Genomic DNA, 14,674 nt, shown 5'->3' on the forward strand with positions numbered 1-14,674 from the left:
GATCTGCGAATGGGGAGTTTGATTGGTAGTTTGGGGGGGGTGGGGTGGGGCATGCCAAAACAGTCCATAATAAGCTTAAGCATACCATGCGCGTGATCTAGTATGTATCGTACATGTATCGTATATAGACTAAGTCTAGGCCTAAGCAGTGTATAAAGTCTAGCTGGGATAATTCGATATCCAACTGCAAAAAAAAAAACTTAGCCTAAGTCGAGTCAGTTCTTTGTGTCATTTGTGCTGAAATACGAGTACGAATTTTGATTCGAGCTCCGATTTGCCTCGAATGTGAGGGGCTTTTCGTTTGTATTTTGGTAGGAATAGAAATGCATTTACCTATAATATAAAAACCTATTTATCTTATCGTATATTTGCCCATAACATGTCGAACAAGTGCAAAATAAATATCACTCCAAAAATGCAAAATAATTTCAGCTACAGTTCCATATCCTCGCGGCTCCAACATCATCAGAGGCAGAGGCAGAGTCAGTGCCGTAGTCGGAGTCGGAGTCGGAGTCAGTCCATGTGCGTGCTGGCCCATTTTCAAACAGAATGCATATGTTTCTGCTATTAAGTAAATATATATTTACGAGACTAAGTAGTTTGTCGAATGTGAGCATGTGTGCAAATAAATTCTATTAACTGCGAGTACACACGAACCAAATGTGAAAGCCAAACGGCGAGCATTTAGTTGTCATTTTCCAAAGGTATTTTCGATGCGTTGGCGTTGGGCTTTGGCTTCATGCACCTGGGTTGGGTCTGGAAACATATACGCGTACTCATTTGTAGCTGTGAAGTGATATGCAAATGAATTGTTTTACCCACTGAAAGCAATCAGGCTGCTGCTGGCCACACCCAAACCCAAACCCTTCAATATGGGAAGCTTAATTGCTGTCTCTTTTAGACGGCTAAGGTTTCAGTTTATATTGGCAAAAATAGTTGCATACTTTATTGGGTTTATTCTGGGATTTCAACTTTTCTTTTGTATAATAATTGCATATTTTTCTTAAGTATTTATGGATGCTATCAAACGATTTTTGTTGGAGTAAATAAATTGTCCAGAAATTCTAGCAAGCTGTAAAGTACTTCCTCTAGGAAGTACTGCCGCCACTTCCCACTAAAATCCGCAAATAGTCTTCAGTGCAGTCCAGCAATTAATTGAGGAAAACCCCAAAGTCTGAATAATTAAAAACTTTTGTAATGCGTCGTCATCTCTTTGGCCTTTCACATTCTTTGGGCTTAGCCCTGCTTCCCTTTTTTTTGTTTTAAACTTTCATCAGATCTGCTAACGATTCCAGCTCTGTCCAGATTCCAATTAAAGTCGCCCTGCGCCCTTCTACGTACACATAGTAATTGCAAATTCTCATTTCAAATTCATTCGGGAAGTGCGTCACTATGCACAGGCAAGTGTAAATGTAACCGTTCAAAGCAAACATGCTAGCCAAAGGCAAGGACAGGAGGGATGGATGGATGGATGGATGGCTGAATGGAGGTAGGACGGACGAGGGAAAAACCCATAAATAATATATGTTGTTAAAACTAATGTGCGGCGCTCATTAGCCCCTGGCAACCCGAGAAGAAGAGAGAGAGAGAGAGAGAGAGCGAGAGCAAACGAACAGGGGATGATGCTGGCCCAGCCCCTGTGTTCCTGTTCCCTTTCCTGTTCCTATTTCCTGACTAAATCAAAGGGTGCAAGATGAACTGTACTTGCTCCGAGGGTTGCTGCTGCTGCTGCTGCTGGTAGTTCGACTTATTTTTATAACTTTTTAAAGCGAAACAACATCAACAGCACAAGACAGCGAATCAAGTGCTGTGCGCGACGGGTCAAAACCTTTTTGGGGGGGTTGCTAACCCTCACAGACCGACTGTAATTAAAAGCACGTTGCCCGCATAATTCCTCGGTTTAAATCAAAAGTCTACAATTAGCATAAAACCCGAACTAACCTGGATTGCCTGTTACCCATTGTTCTTTTTGCCAAATCACCTTCCACTTGAGCACAGTGATTGATGATTGATGATCGGCGGCGCTGTCATCCTCATAAATCACACTTCAGAGCCGAGTGACAATGTGAACCCAAGCAAACTCCGGCACGGCGCCAACCCAACTCTCGAGGCCCCGTAAGTTTCGGTAATCGCCAATTAATACCATCGGATGGATGGTTGGATAGCTGCGGCGCCAAAAGAGCTTAAGAGTGCGGCAGAGATACGCAAGTGTGGGCCGTTTGAGCACTTTATATAATAGACTCCATATTCCATATACATATACCTCTCTGCCCTGCAGGTGTCCTGTGCTGTGGCACGAGGCACAAATCAACTTTTTACCCCAGATTCCGATTCCGATTCCGATTCCCAATCCCAATTCCATTCCCCGACAGTTAGTCAGTCCGTGTTTGTCGAGCTGTCAGGCAGCTGGCCAGATGTCCAAACTGCCTGACTGGCAAACAAAGCAAACAATTAATGACTGAGGCCCACGGCCCACGGCACATTTCCCCTCCAGGACGTTGTGCAACAAATAGTCAAACGACTTGCGTGCATATCAAACAAAATAAAAGTAAAAATGAAAATGAAAGGAAATCATAACGGTCGCTGGGCGAGGTGCCAGGGCCATAAAAAGGGACTTAGGACTCGGGACTCACCCTGGCAGGGGTCTGCGTAATTGCAGCTAACTACTTGTTCGGCTGCCTATGGGGTAATTTTTTGCCTGGATTTTCCTTAATTTTTTGTTGCAATTTTTCTTCTTTTTTTGTGTGGAATTATTGCTGGATTTTCGCGCGTATTTCCGTCCTAAGCCGGAAGTGGAATTTTCCAGAAGCGACAGCCCTGCCATAAATCGCTGATCAATGGGAACTAACCAAAGGATTTACACCATACAGCAAGCAGTGACAGCTTAGCCGCCAAAAGGATTTCTGCCACACAGGCATTATCCGAGCCACCTTTCCATTATCCGTAGTCCGTGTCCGTTGTTTATACTCAACAATAACTAGGCATGAAACCGTTGTTTTGTCGACATTTTAGGGCCAACCTTTGGATTCAATTTATGCACGGCAAAGCAGTCAAAAGAAAAAACCTTAACAAATATCAAACCATAAATTAGAAATGTCAGATTCATTATGCACATGGCGCTGCATAGTAATTAGATAGCTTCGTGCGTCCTTGTAAACTCCCATCTCTCTCTCTCTCTCTCTTTCTCAGTCCAACTATGTAGAAATTTATGAGCACTTGATGAACTGCAGCAGCTCAGCCTCTGGGCACAGGGTTGAGCACTCGCATTTCGTCCTGGTCCTGCTCATTTGCATAACAATCAACTCATCGTTTGTGGTGCCAGCTACCAGGATACCAGGCTACCAGCTACCACTCCGTCTGCCTCTAGTTTCCCCGTCGGTAAGGGGCAATCCGCCCTGCAAATGGGGCTGGACTGCCATCCCAATGCTAATGCATTCCGTAGAGCGTACAGCCGACAGCAGCCGAAGCGGGTGTGAAGTTGTAAAGTTTAATGTATTGTTTGTCTAACAGTTTATTCATTTGGAAATGGAATATGTACATGCATATATTCTTTCTTCTTTTTTTTTTTTGGTTCATTATGTGACTGGAATACAAAAAATGATTCCTCTGTGGGGTTGAAAATAATGTAAACGGATTCTGAAACTCTCTCTCGCTAAATCATCATACGATTGTATTTGCCATTTGTTTTCTTCACAAATTGAGCTTGGACTTTGGCGTACCACCCAAAAATAATAAACAGAAAATTGCAGCTTACAAAAAAATAATAGAGTCTGCACAAAATACTGGGAATATTTGTTGCCAAAGAAATATACAAAGATATACCAAAATTATCCATATATTCCAAATTATTTCTACAGATAAATATCCCATCCATTACAATTATTGCTACACATCAAATAGAAATTATTTGTACATATCCAAGACCCCACAATCTGCCACATTACTTCCTTCTTCTGCCTTCGTTCAATTTGCCGCAACTTAAATTAAATTTGTTGCAATTGTCGAACATGATCTCGATTCGATTTGCTTAATAAAGGAACAGAGGCGGGTTGGACGATGGATACACTCGTAGTTATCTTGATTCTTGATTTACATGTGTTAGCATTTTCTTGTCTCTTGTTTTGTGCTGTTCCGCCTCTCGTGTACCACTTTTCGGCTCAACAATGTGACATAAATCTGCTTAAATTTGACTAAAACCGCTCTGATCGGATTAAAAATCAGAACTTGCAAAACATTTTACAGTTTCAGTTTCCGAGGGCCGTGCATCCCATCCCATCACATCCCATCCCATCCCGCTTATCCTACTCGCTGGGCCAAACATGCACACAAATGCGACAGATTGGCTTCCTTCGTCGGGGCTGGCTCTCCGAACTTATTGAGAAATAAATACATAGAACCAGAGCAGGGTACGGGTACGGGTACGGGTACGGGTTACTCAGTGTAACAAAATACTCGAACGGCTGTTTGTTTATCCAATGTTTTTCGGTTAGATGAGCACACAACTCAAAAGCGACAAAGGTAGGGCAGAGGCGCAGACATCCGTGCAGCAACAGTAACGAATATATGCACCCCGGAAAGGCGAACGCCGAACGCCGAACGTCACAGATTTCACAGATAAACCAATTCGAGCAGGCCAATGAATGGATAAAAAGGTCGAGCAACTTGCCGCCAAAAAATGAACGTGTAGCTCTAGCACCAGAGCGAATCTTCCATGTTTGATCAGACACGACACAAAAAAAAAAAAAAGGGTTACCATATGACGAGGCGGTTGGGGGTTGTAGGTTGCACGTGCAAAAAACACAGCCAAAGGGTTTATCCCAGAATCTGTGTCAACTTCTCGCTAAAAAGGCGTAAAACAATCAATTCGCCAAATAAAATTCGATCTGCCAAATGGGAATAGACAAATGGCACCAGGTCCAATCCAATGGTGTGATATATGGCCTATGGCCTATAGCCTGTGCATATTTCATGCCTCCCAGAGCGCGCCAAAAAGGTTAAACCCATAAATTCAGGCCAAGCAGTTGCTTTTCAGTACAGTTTTTCGTATAGAGAATTTGTATTTAATTTGAGTTTTCATCATTCAAACGAATTATGAAGCACTGCCACATTTGGCATTACTTTTAGCGTATCTGCAAAACAAATCGAGCCCTCGGGCAACTTATCCATCCATATATATTGTATGTATCTTTTGTGTCCCACTTCCCCGTGTCCATGGGACCGCACATGAACAACCGCACCCTGTGGACCAGCACTTGACGCAGCAGCAGCAGCAGCAGCAGCAGCAGCCGCAGTCGAAAGAAGATGCCATTGTGTTTGCTCCTTTTAGCATGTCCATGGCAATTTGTTTCCATTTTGGTTTGCTTATCGCCTTATGGCCATCGCCAAATTGTTTTTGCTGGCTTCGGCAGTGTGCATTAGCATAGAGCAGGGGGGGAAGGGGAAGATGCCGTCATTGATCCGCCGATAGCCATCTAGATTCTAGATATAGCTACCCCGTATCGCTAATGATGCCCGCCCGTAACCGTACCCCTGCCCGTACCCCAGTTGTAGTCTCCGCTCCAGTCGCATCCCTTCGGTGACAGTTCTGGAAATTGAATGCAGCTTAGCGCTGGCTCACCCGCTGCGTATTTGCGCCTTTGTTACCAGCTCTGGCGAGGCACAACAGAGGAACAACAGTGGAACCGGAGCGGAGCGGAGCGGAGCCCATGTCGAGCCATAATAATGATTATTGTTAAGATAAATCCGGACACCTTCAACAAAGCTGCACAAATGACAAACGCCGGGTACGCGTCCGATCCGGCTTAGCAGTTAAAATAATCACAAGTTTGAGAAACAAAATTCCTTCTCCACTTACTGCGAGTATTCGTACCATTTCGGGAATCTTTGGGCTGATGTTCACCCTTCCAACTCGTAACGGCAAAAATGTCAGTCAGTTGGCCGGTACTCCTCTCCTTTCCCTTTCCTCTCCGGTTTCTCTCGACTCTTGCCGGTTCATTCAACTAAATAATTTGAGTGGCATTCATGCAGGTCCACTACAGTCTCATGTTTCAGTACTCTGCCGGTTCTGACTCTACCCCCAGTCCATGACTCTGCTGCTGCTGCTGCTGCTGCTGCTGCTGCTGCTGCTGCTGCTGCTGTTGGTACATTCGTTTTGTAATTCTGTGGCAGGTGACGGGGCAAATCTTGCATTGTTCCGACCTCAGCCGAGTTTCTACTTGAACTCACCCCATGTCGAATTGTAAGGGCGCAAAAATGCCCTGCCCCCTACAATATACGTATACTCGTAAAAACAAGCTGCAATGCACACACAGCACACAGCACACAGAACAGAACAGAACAGTACAGAAAACCATTCATTTTATGTGCACTGCAATATACAATATTTATTTGAATTTAAGTCTTTTGTTTGGAATCTCCAATCCGCACACATATAGAGAATATCTCTCCCCCTCTGCCTGTCTCCCTGTCACGGGGTTGTTTGATTTGGCTACTATTTTTGACTTCGCCAGGAGGAGATTCCAGATTCTTGGATTGTTTATTGAGAAAATGTTCTGCTCGTTCGTTTTGATCGTCAACTTTATTAGCAAAAATAGTAAATAGTTCTTTGTGGCTTTTACATCGAAATTCAATCTTATCACGATAAAGTTTTAGCTCCTGACTAGCTCGCTTTCCTTGCATTGCAATAACTGACTGCATCCAACCTTCCTACCATATATGCATGTATATAGTCCATCGATTGTACAGCTATTGACTGGTTTCCTGGTGATATCTAATACCTAATTACGCTAATGTCTACAATGGCAAAAGGTACATATATTCGTCGTTTATCTATGGACAACCGATTTGTACTATATAGCTAATGGAATATGGAACATGGAATATTTTGAGCAGAAGAATGCTTATCCTTTGCAGCATTCTTTGCTGAAATATTCCCCTGAGATCCACAACAAAGCAACCAATGAAGAGTGAAGTGTAAAGGTGTGTGGCATGAGCTTAACTATGGATTGTGGCACATTGATTCTTCTGTTGCGGATCCCTCTCTCTCACAAATTGAGTGCAAGGATCTGCTAAAGTTCTAGTGGATCCTTGCATTCGATTCAGTGGCTCGCCTACTACAAATATCAACTCTGATTGTGGCAGCTTCGAGGCAAGTGAGGCATGCAAAATATTGGCATGAATCTCGTGAGTAACTTTTTGGCTTTTTTGTTTACCCAAAGTCAGTCACGAGAGTCCACAATTCCCATGGATCAGTTGTCTGCAAATCTACACAATCTTTAACTCAATCTATCACGCTCTGAAACGACCTAAGACGCAAGTCCTTTCCCCTGCTATACCTGGGGGGCAAACTGCTTATAGCTGTGTGGATGTGGCTGCAGATGGGCGTGTGTGTGTGGCTGTAGCTGTGGCTCCTCTGGGTACTCCTTCCAGGGCGGCGTCTGCGTGTAGAAGCTGCTCTGCTGGTGCATTGCTGGCTCCGTGGCTGGCAGATTGGCAGCTGCCTCGAAGCTGCCACGGAACAGATCGTACTTCTCCTGCGAGAACTGGCCAGCGGGTGGCGTCTGCTGCCGGCTCGGCTCCTGCTGTGGATGCTGCTGATAGTACCGCATGCTGCTGCCAAAGTCGAACCCAGTTGGCGCTGCATCCTGCGGATGGGGATGAGGATGAGGCGCTGCTGCAGGGTACTCCATGCCCGTCTGGAATGGCACCATCTGCGGCTGATGGTGAGGATGATGCGGATGCGGATGCGGATGGGGATGGGGATGAGGATGGGGATGCGGATGAGCATGTTGATGCAGATCTGGATGTGCTTCAGGATGGGGATGGGAAAGTGGGATGCTGGGCTGCTGTTGCTGCTGCTGCTGCGTGTGGCCGTATGGAAACATCCGACCGCAGCCAAACATGGGGAATGGCTGCGGATTCACGAAGAGGGCGTCGAACAACTCCTTCGTGATGCGCTCCCCACTCAACGTGAAGTTCTGCAGCTTCTCCAGATCCAGATTGACGGTGTTCCCGCTCTCCAGCACCTGCTCCAGGGCGAAGATGTAGTTGTGGGCGAAGCGCAGTATCTCGATCTTCGTGAGCTTCGTCTCCTCGGGCAGCGAGGGCAGCGTCACCCGCAGCTTCTCCAGCGCATCGTTGAGGCTGTGCATCCGGTTGCGCTCCCGATCGTTGGCCTTCATCCGGCGGAACTTCTTGATGCGCACCACCTGGTGGGGGCTGCGCGAACGGGTCACGCGATTCTTGCCGACGGCATATTTGCGCTTGGGCCGCGGTGCATCCGGGTCCTCCGGCGACTTCATCGGCGTGCTGGTCAGCTGCGGCTCGAAGCCACCGACGGGGGCACGGCTGTTCAGGTGCTCCACCAGGGTGCGGCCGCTGCGCGTGCTGTGGTTGCTGCTCGTGTCCAGCAGGCCCACGAATCCTGCCGGCGGTGAGTTGATCGGGGCTGTGTCCCAGCTGCCGGCATAGGCCAAAGGCGCCGCCGGCCCTGCCGCCGCCGCTGCACTCTTGTACGTCTCATCGAAATCCAAACGCCGCCGCGAGCTGAGCTGCGCCTCCGTCTCGAAGCTCTTCTCGTAGCCGCTGTCGAAGGAGGCATCGTCATCGTCCTCGTCGAACTCGTACGACTGGGGGGCAGCACTGTAGGCATTATAGCAGGCAGCCATGATCGTTGATCGGTGATCGTTGATCGTTGATCGGTGATCGGTTCTCGATGCACTATTATATCCTCGGCCTGTATCTGTAACTGTATCTGTATCCAGCTACGCACATTACACGCCTCCCAATTCCGTTGTTCGTTTTTGCGATTTCCGATTTGCGTTTGTTCACTCTCTGAGCAGGGACAGTGTCGCCTGGGTGTTTCTCTGTGTCTCGCGTGCCCGCACCAACTAAAAGCTGGCAAGGAGTGCGCACCGGTTTTATGCACCGCACCGGAGAGCGAGCGAGCGAGCGAGCTCCAGGGCCAGCCATTAATGCCCGCGCTGGAAGCGGTAAGCCCGCTGATTTGGGTCTAGGCGGCAACGGCAACGGCAACAACCCTCGGCGCATTGTCGTCGGTCGTGGCGGCGCCGCCATGGCACACACACAAATCCCAAAAGATATGCGCGCCGCCGTGATTGTAGCCCACTTAAGGGGGTTGCTTTTTGCCCACACACACACACACACACACACGCACACACACACAAACTCTGGCATGGACAGTATACGGGGAAACAGTCTCGGAGTAGAGATTCGTTATAGCTTGGTGGGCATCGCTATCGCTGCCAGTCAAAATACGAGCATTTTTCACGCTTTGCTGGCCAGCGGCAAGGTCTAAGCCAATCGGAAGGATGTCAGAGCTGGCGAGGATCAGCGAGGTGACGCCAACGGCATCATCAAAGTTCAAACAAATATTTGCTGGTGGCTGGTGGCTGGTGGCTGGCTGCATACCCTCGCTGGTACCAGAACGGGGTGTTATGACTTCAGGGAGAGACTTGCAATAACGAGGTAAACATTTCTTAAAGGAAGATGTCCGTCCGAGAGGTTTTATGCGGTGTTTTATCAGGGCATAAAACATTGCTTATATGTATATGTAGCAGACACTCAAAAATACACTGACTTGAGCAGTATTTAACGCAATATATTTAAGGAGTATTTAAGCAATATTCACCGGACTATTGACCAACTTATGCCTCTCTTTGTGGAGGCAAACTATATACAGCTCGAATATATCTGTTCATTGACGTTTTGCAGGGTATATCTAAGCAATTTTGCTATTTTATTTTATCACAACATTGAACTTGCGCAGGCTTAATGCGATTGCCATTCAAAATGTTTCAATTACGCGCAACTCTTTCGCTTTTGTGGGGTAAACCGCAGTAATCACTTTGGGCTTACGCCTGTCGCTAAACGAATTAGAGCCACGTGGCCAGGACACTTTCGAAAAACTCCCACTGCCACTCTCACACCCTCCATGGACAACGCTAAGGCCTGGCCACGTGCCGCGGTCTTACCGGCTGCTCAAGTGGCAGAGTGTGCCATAGATATACATGGAAATGTGGGGCAAGCAGCAACTAAGTGGAGGCGTCTGCAGGCAGCGATTTCCAACAGATTCCAAGTGGCGTTGACACGTGCGGATCTGTTATGATATGCGGCAATTGTCGCAAATTACTGGCACGAGCGAGGAGAACTCGAGAGAGTGTCAAGGGTGCTAATTGAGCAATATGCCACTGCGGCTTGTGGCTGGATGGGTATCAATTATGCCCCATCAAAGTAATATTTGCATTCTACTAAAGCGGAATAATGTTACGAACCGATTTGGTGCCAGGGATCAAAAATACACTTCAATAAACTAAAGAAAAAGTTATGCAGAGCAATTCATTTGGTAATTGAATCGCAGAATTTATTGTTTTATTGATTAAGTGATCAACTCACCGAGTTATATGTCAAACATACTCAGGCAGAGTATAAAGTTTGTCAGTAAATAAATATTTCAGTCATTCGAAAGAGTTCAGACGTCGGGAATAGATCTGAAAGTCGGAAAAAATAAAAATGAAGAACAAAAATAGTGAGTGAAATAATGTGAAAAATTAATGAGAAAGTAATTCAATTAAATGCCATTTACTCCGATCAGAATATAGGCCGCAAGCCGAGAGACCAGTAGCCAGGAAGCAAAAGGCCGTCAAGCCACAGCCCGTTAAGCCTCAGCAGAATAAACTACCAGGTAATTGAAGGATAGCTCTTCTGTAGTTACAACTTTGGGGACAGCTGCGAGAAAGTCTTCTTAAATTCGATCAAATGTGCACATAAAATGGCCAACAAAGAATCCATAAATCCATCGATGAAAAGCGATTTCATTTTAAATTAGTTATTTTTGCAATTTGTAAATTTAATTCAAAGGCTTACTTGATAATGTTCCAATTTGTTGCTTCGATAAGAATAAAACTTTCAAATTCAAATACGAAATAGCCGCATCCGACCGCCAAATAGTTTGTGCATTTAATTTCTTGAGATTTGTATCGAACCTTGTCAAAACTCTTCCTCTCCCAATTCTATAGCTGATGTTGCTGTTGGCCAGCAGAGTTCAGCACAGGCCGCCGGGGACATGCCCATGCGCAGTAGCCCTCCGAATGCAGGTCCTGCCGCCGCGGCATCTCAGAAGCAGCAGCAGGAAGAATGGCAGACACAGTGCAGTCAGAAGAAGCGCACGCAGGCCGGGCAAGGCTGGGGCGGACATAAGCAGCGCACGCAATGCCGCGCTCCTACACAACAACAGCAGCAGCAACAACAAAAGAGTGGACAACAGCAGGTTGGACAAGAGCGAGGACAGGGCGACAGTCAACCACAAGGCCAAGGAGGCGCCCAGACCTATAGTCCGCCCCAAACGCAAGACCAGCGCCCCCAAGCTCAGCCCCCAAGAGCCCAGGGACACGGACTGCCGCTGTCGCCTCTCCCAGGAGTGCCCATAAAATGTGGAACCCTGGGGCGACCTGGCCAGGCTGCTGTCAATTATTTGGATGTGAACTTGGATAAAATGCCGGCGGTTGCCTATCACTACGATGTGAGGATCTCACCCAAGCGCCCCAAGAAGTTCTATCGTCACGCCTTTGAGCTGTTCAGAGTGGAACATTTGGGCGGTGCGATTGCCGCCTACGATGGCCGCTTCTCCTGCTACACGGCGGACAAAATAGTTTGCAAGTCGCAAGACGCCAAAGTGCGGGTAAGTAATAAATATCCAATATCCTATCCAACGAATAAGATTTGTTTTCTGCTCCACCCAGGTGATCGATCGACTCGGTCGTGTCCTGAACTACACTCTGCAACTAAAGGAGACAGAGGAGCTGGAAGTAGACATGAGCTCTCTGCAGAGGTGAGTGATGCTGAGCCAGTTACGATTACAGATTAATTAATTACAATTAAATTTCCCCATTTTTGCAGCTATATCAAGGACAAGATTTACGCCCATAAGACCATGCGCGCCATGCAGGTGCTGGAGGTTGTTTTGGCCTCGCCCTGTCATAGCACTGCTATACGCGCGGGTCGCTCCTTCTTCAAGCGCTCTGAGCCGGGCAAAGAGCATAATATTGGCGAGGGCTACGAGGCTCTGATCGGCCTCTATCAGTCGGTCGTCCTTGGGGATCGGCCGTTTGTCAATGTGGACATTTGCCACAAGTCATTTGCGCTGCCCACATCCGTCATGGAGTACATTGAGCGGTATCATGGCGAGGAAATTGACAAGAAAACAAATCTTGAGCTCAAGCGCCAAGATATCGATGCCTTTCTGCGGGGCATCAAGGTCATTTACAAGCCCCCAGTGAGCTTTGAGAAACCCACGAGTGTCTTTAAAGTCGTCGGCCTGAGCGAATTTCCGGCCAGCAAGCAAACCTTCGATCTGGAGGGGAAAAGGACGACCGTGGAGGCGTATTTCGCATCTTGCAGTTACACTTTGCAGTTTCCGAATCTGCTCTGCCTGCGTGTGGGCTCGGCCTTGAAGGAAATTTACTTGCCCATGGAACTGTGTGCCATCGAAGATGCCCAGCTCCTGAATGTGAGTGCAACAGCTGCCTGGATTGTTCATTCTTGTATGTGTGTGTGTGTGTGTGTGTTCTTATTGCAGCGCAAAGATCCGGTAGCTCAGGTGGCGGCCATGATTAAATATGCGGCCACATCCACCAATCAGCGGAGAGCCAAGATTATGCACATGCTTTCATTTTTCAAGCACAATTTGGACCCCACCATCGCACGCTTCGGCATTCGCCTGGAGAGCGATTTCATCACGGTGGACACACGGCTGCTCGAAGCGCCGATGGTGGAGTACAAGGGCAACTGTTTGCTGTCCGTGAAGAACGGTGCGTGGTGCATGGAGCGTGCGAAATTCTACGCTACCAAGCCGAACGATCACAAATGGGCCATCATTTATGGTGGCCAGATGATGTACAATCAGGTGGAAGATTTCAAAGAACACGTGAGTTTGCTGAGCTGCTGCGGCTAGTCGGAATAGATCTGAATGTTGTCGCTTCCCTGCAGGTCCTGCAGCAGAGTGCCTGGCTCAGTGTGTGCCTGGAGAGGAAGGCTGACATACGGTCGTACAAGGGTGAGCGTGATCTGGATAATCTATTTCTGGAATTCAAACGGAACCAGTGTGATTTGGTTTTCGTTATCATACCGAATTTCGGCACCACCTACGATATGGTGAAGCAAAAGGCTGAGCTGCAGCACGGCATCCTGACGCAGTGCATCAAGCAGTTCACAGTGCAGCGTAAATTGAGCCCCCAGTGTGTGTTGAACCTTCTGCTCAAGGTGAACTCCAAGCTGAACGGAATCAATCACAAGCTGCAGGATAACCCGCGCACTCAGCTGGAGAATGTCATGTTTCTGGGTGCCGACGTCACGCATCCATCGCCCGATCAGCGCGAGATACCCAGCGTTGTGGGTGTGGCAGCCTCCCATGATCCGTACGGCGCGTCGTATAACATGCAATATCGCCTACAACGCTCTGACCTGGAGGAGATCGAGGACATGGAGTCGATAACTAGTGAGCATTTGCGTGTGTTTCATCAGCACCGCAAACGCTATCCCGATCACATTGTCTACTATCGCGATGGGGTCAGCGATGGTCAGTTTCCCAAGATCAAGAACGAAGAGTTGAAGGGAATCACGGCGGCCTGCTGCAAGGTAATCTGAGACCATTCCACTCCACTCCATTCTAACCCCTCCTTGCAGATGCACATTAATCCCAAGATCTGCTGCATTGTTGCTGTTAAGCGGCATCACACGCGCTTCTTCCCCTCTGGCACTCCGTCCACGTACGATAAGTTCAACAATGTGGAACCGGGCACCGTCGTGGATACGATCATTGTCCATCCGAATGAGATGCAGTTCTTTCTGGTCAGCCATCAGGCCATTCAGGGCACGGCCAGGCCGACGCGTTACAATGTGATTGAGAATACGGGCAACCTGGATATTGATCTCATACAGCAATTGACATACAATCTATGCCACTTGTTTCCGCGCTGCAACCGCGCCGTCTCGTATCCGGCTCCGGCATATCTCGCCCATTTAGTTGCCGCCCGTGGCCGAGTCTATCTGACTGGGTGCGTATTAGATTCGTCCCGTCCCGTCCCGTCCCGTCTTCGAGTCGTTTATTTCTATGAGGCTTTTTCCTTGCAGCATCAAAAAGTTCCTTTCTCCCAGGGAGTTGTATGAAAAGCGTTTAATTGTGCCACAGTTGATGGAGAAAAATCCAATGTATTTCGTTTGAACTTCGGGTTGTGCGCAGCAGATGAAAAACACTTTGTATTCGCACTAAAAAATGTTTTATTTTAATGTTTTTATAATTAAGTTTATGCTTAAAACAATAGATGATAAATGTACCTACATTTCATATTCATATGGCAAAAAATACATACAACAAATAAGAATAAGAAAACGGAATAGGTAGAGAAGGAATTGTAACTCAGTCAAACTGATGCTTAACTTATTTCCATATGTGCATGGCATAATTGTTGCTTAATTCTACTTAATTAAAAATATAAACCAAAGCGAATTCAACTCTCAAAAGTAATATTTAAATAATCGTAATTTTGTGTATTGTACATAAATCGATGGTAATCCTTAAGCCTAGCTAACTGTTTATATTTCTTTCGATCTTGCCATTCTTTTAGACACTACATAAACACACACACACACACAAGCG

The 14,674-nt window shown here is 47.0% G+C and overlaps 2 protein-coding genes across 2 annotated transcripts; one reads left to right on the forward strand and one right to left on the reverse strand.

The window, feature by feature from the left end:
- Positions 1–6,573: 6,573 nt before the first annotated feature.
- On the reverse strand, positions 6,574–8,684 carry LOC111069635 (basic helix-loop-helix neural transcription factor TAP). The gene has a single exon (XM_022359776.2). It carries the CDS (start codon positions 8,664–8,666, stop codon positions 7,329–7,331), a length of 1,338 nt encoding a protein of 445 aa, XP_022215468.2. The 5' UTR covers positions 8,667–8,684; the 3' UTR covers positions 6,574–7,328.
- A 2,356-nt stretch (positions 8,685–11,040) lies between these two features.
- On the forward strand, positions 11,041–14,581 carry LOC111069611 (protein argonaute-2). The gene is made up of 7 exons (XM_041596448.1): positions 11,041–11,698; positions 11,760–11,848; positions 11,917–12,526; positions 12,596–12,943; positions 13,006–13,653; positions 13,702–14,072; positions 14,149–14,581. Exons 1-7 carry the CDS (start codon positions 11,084–11,086, stop codon positions 14,237–14,239), a joined length of 2,772 nt encoding a protein of 923 aa, XP_041452382.1. The 5' UTR covers positions 11,041–11,083; the 3' UTR covers positions 14,240–14,581.
- The last annotated feature ends 93 nt before the right edge of the window (positions 14,582–14,674 follow it).

The sequence above is a fragment of the Drosophila obscura genome, unplaced genomic scaffold, assembly GCF_018151105.1.
Source record: "Drosophila obscura isolate BZ-5 IFL unplaced genomic scaffold, ASM1815110v1 contig_1, whole genome shotgun sequence".
NCBI classification, from domain to species: Eukaryota; Metazoa; Arthropoda; class Insecta; order Diptera; family Drosophilidae; genus Drosophila; species Drosophila obscura.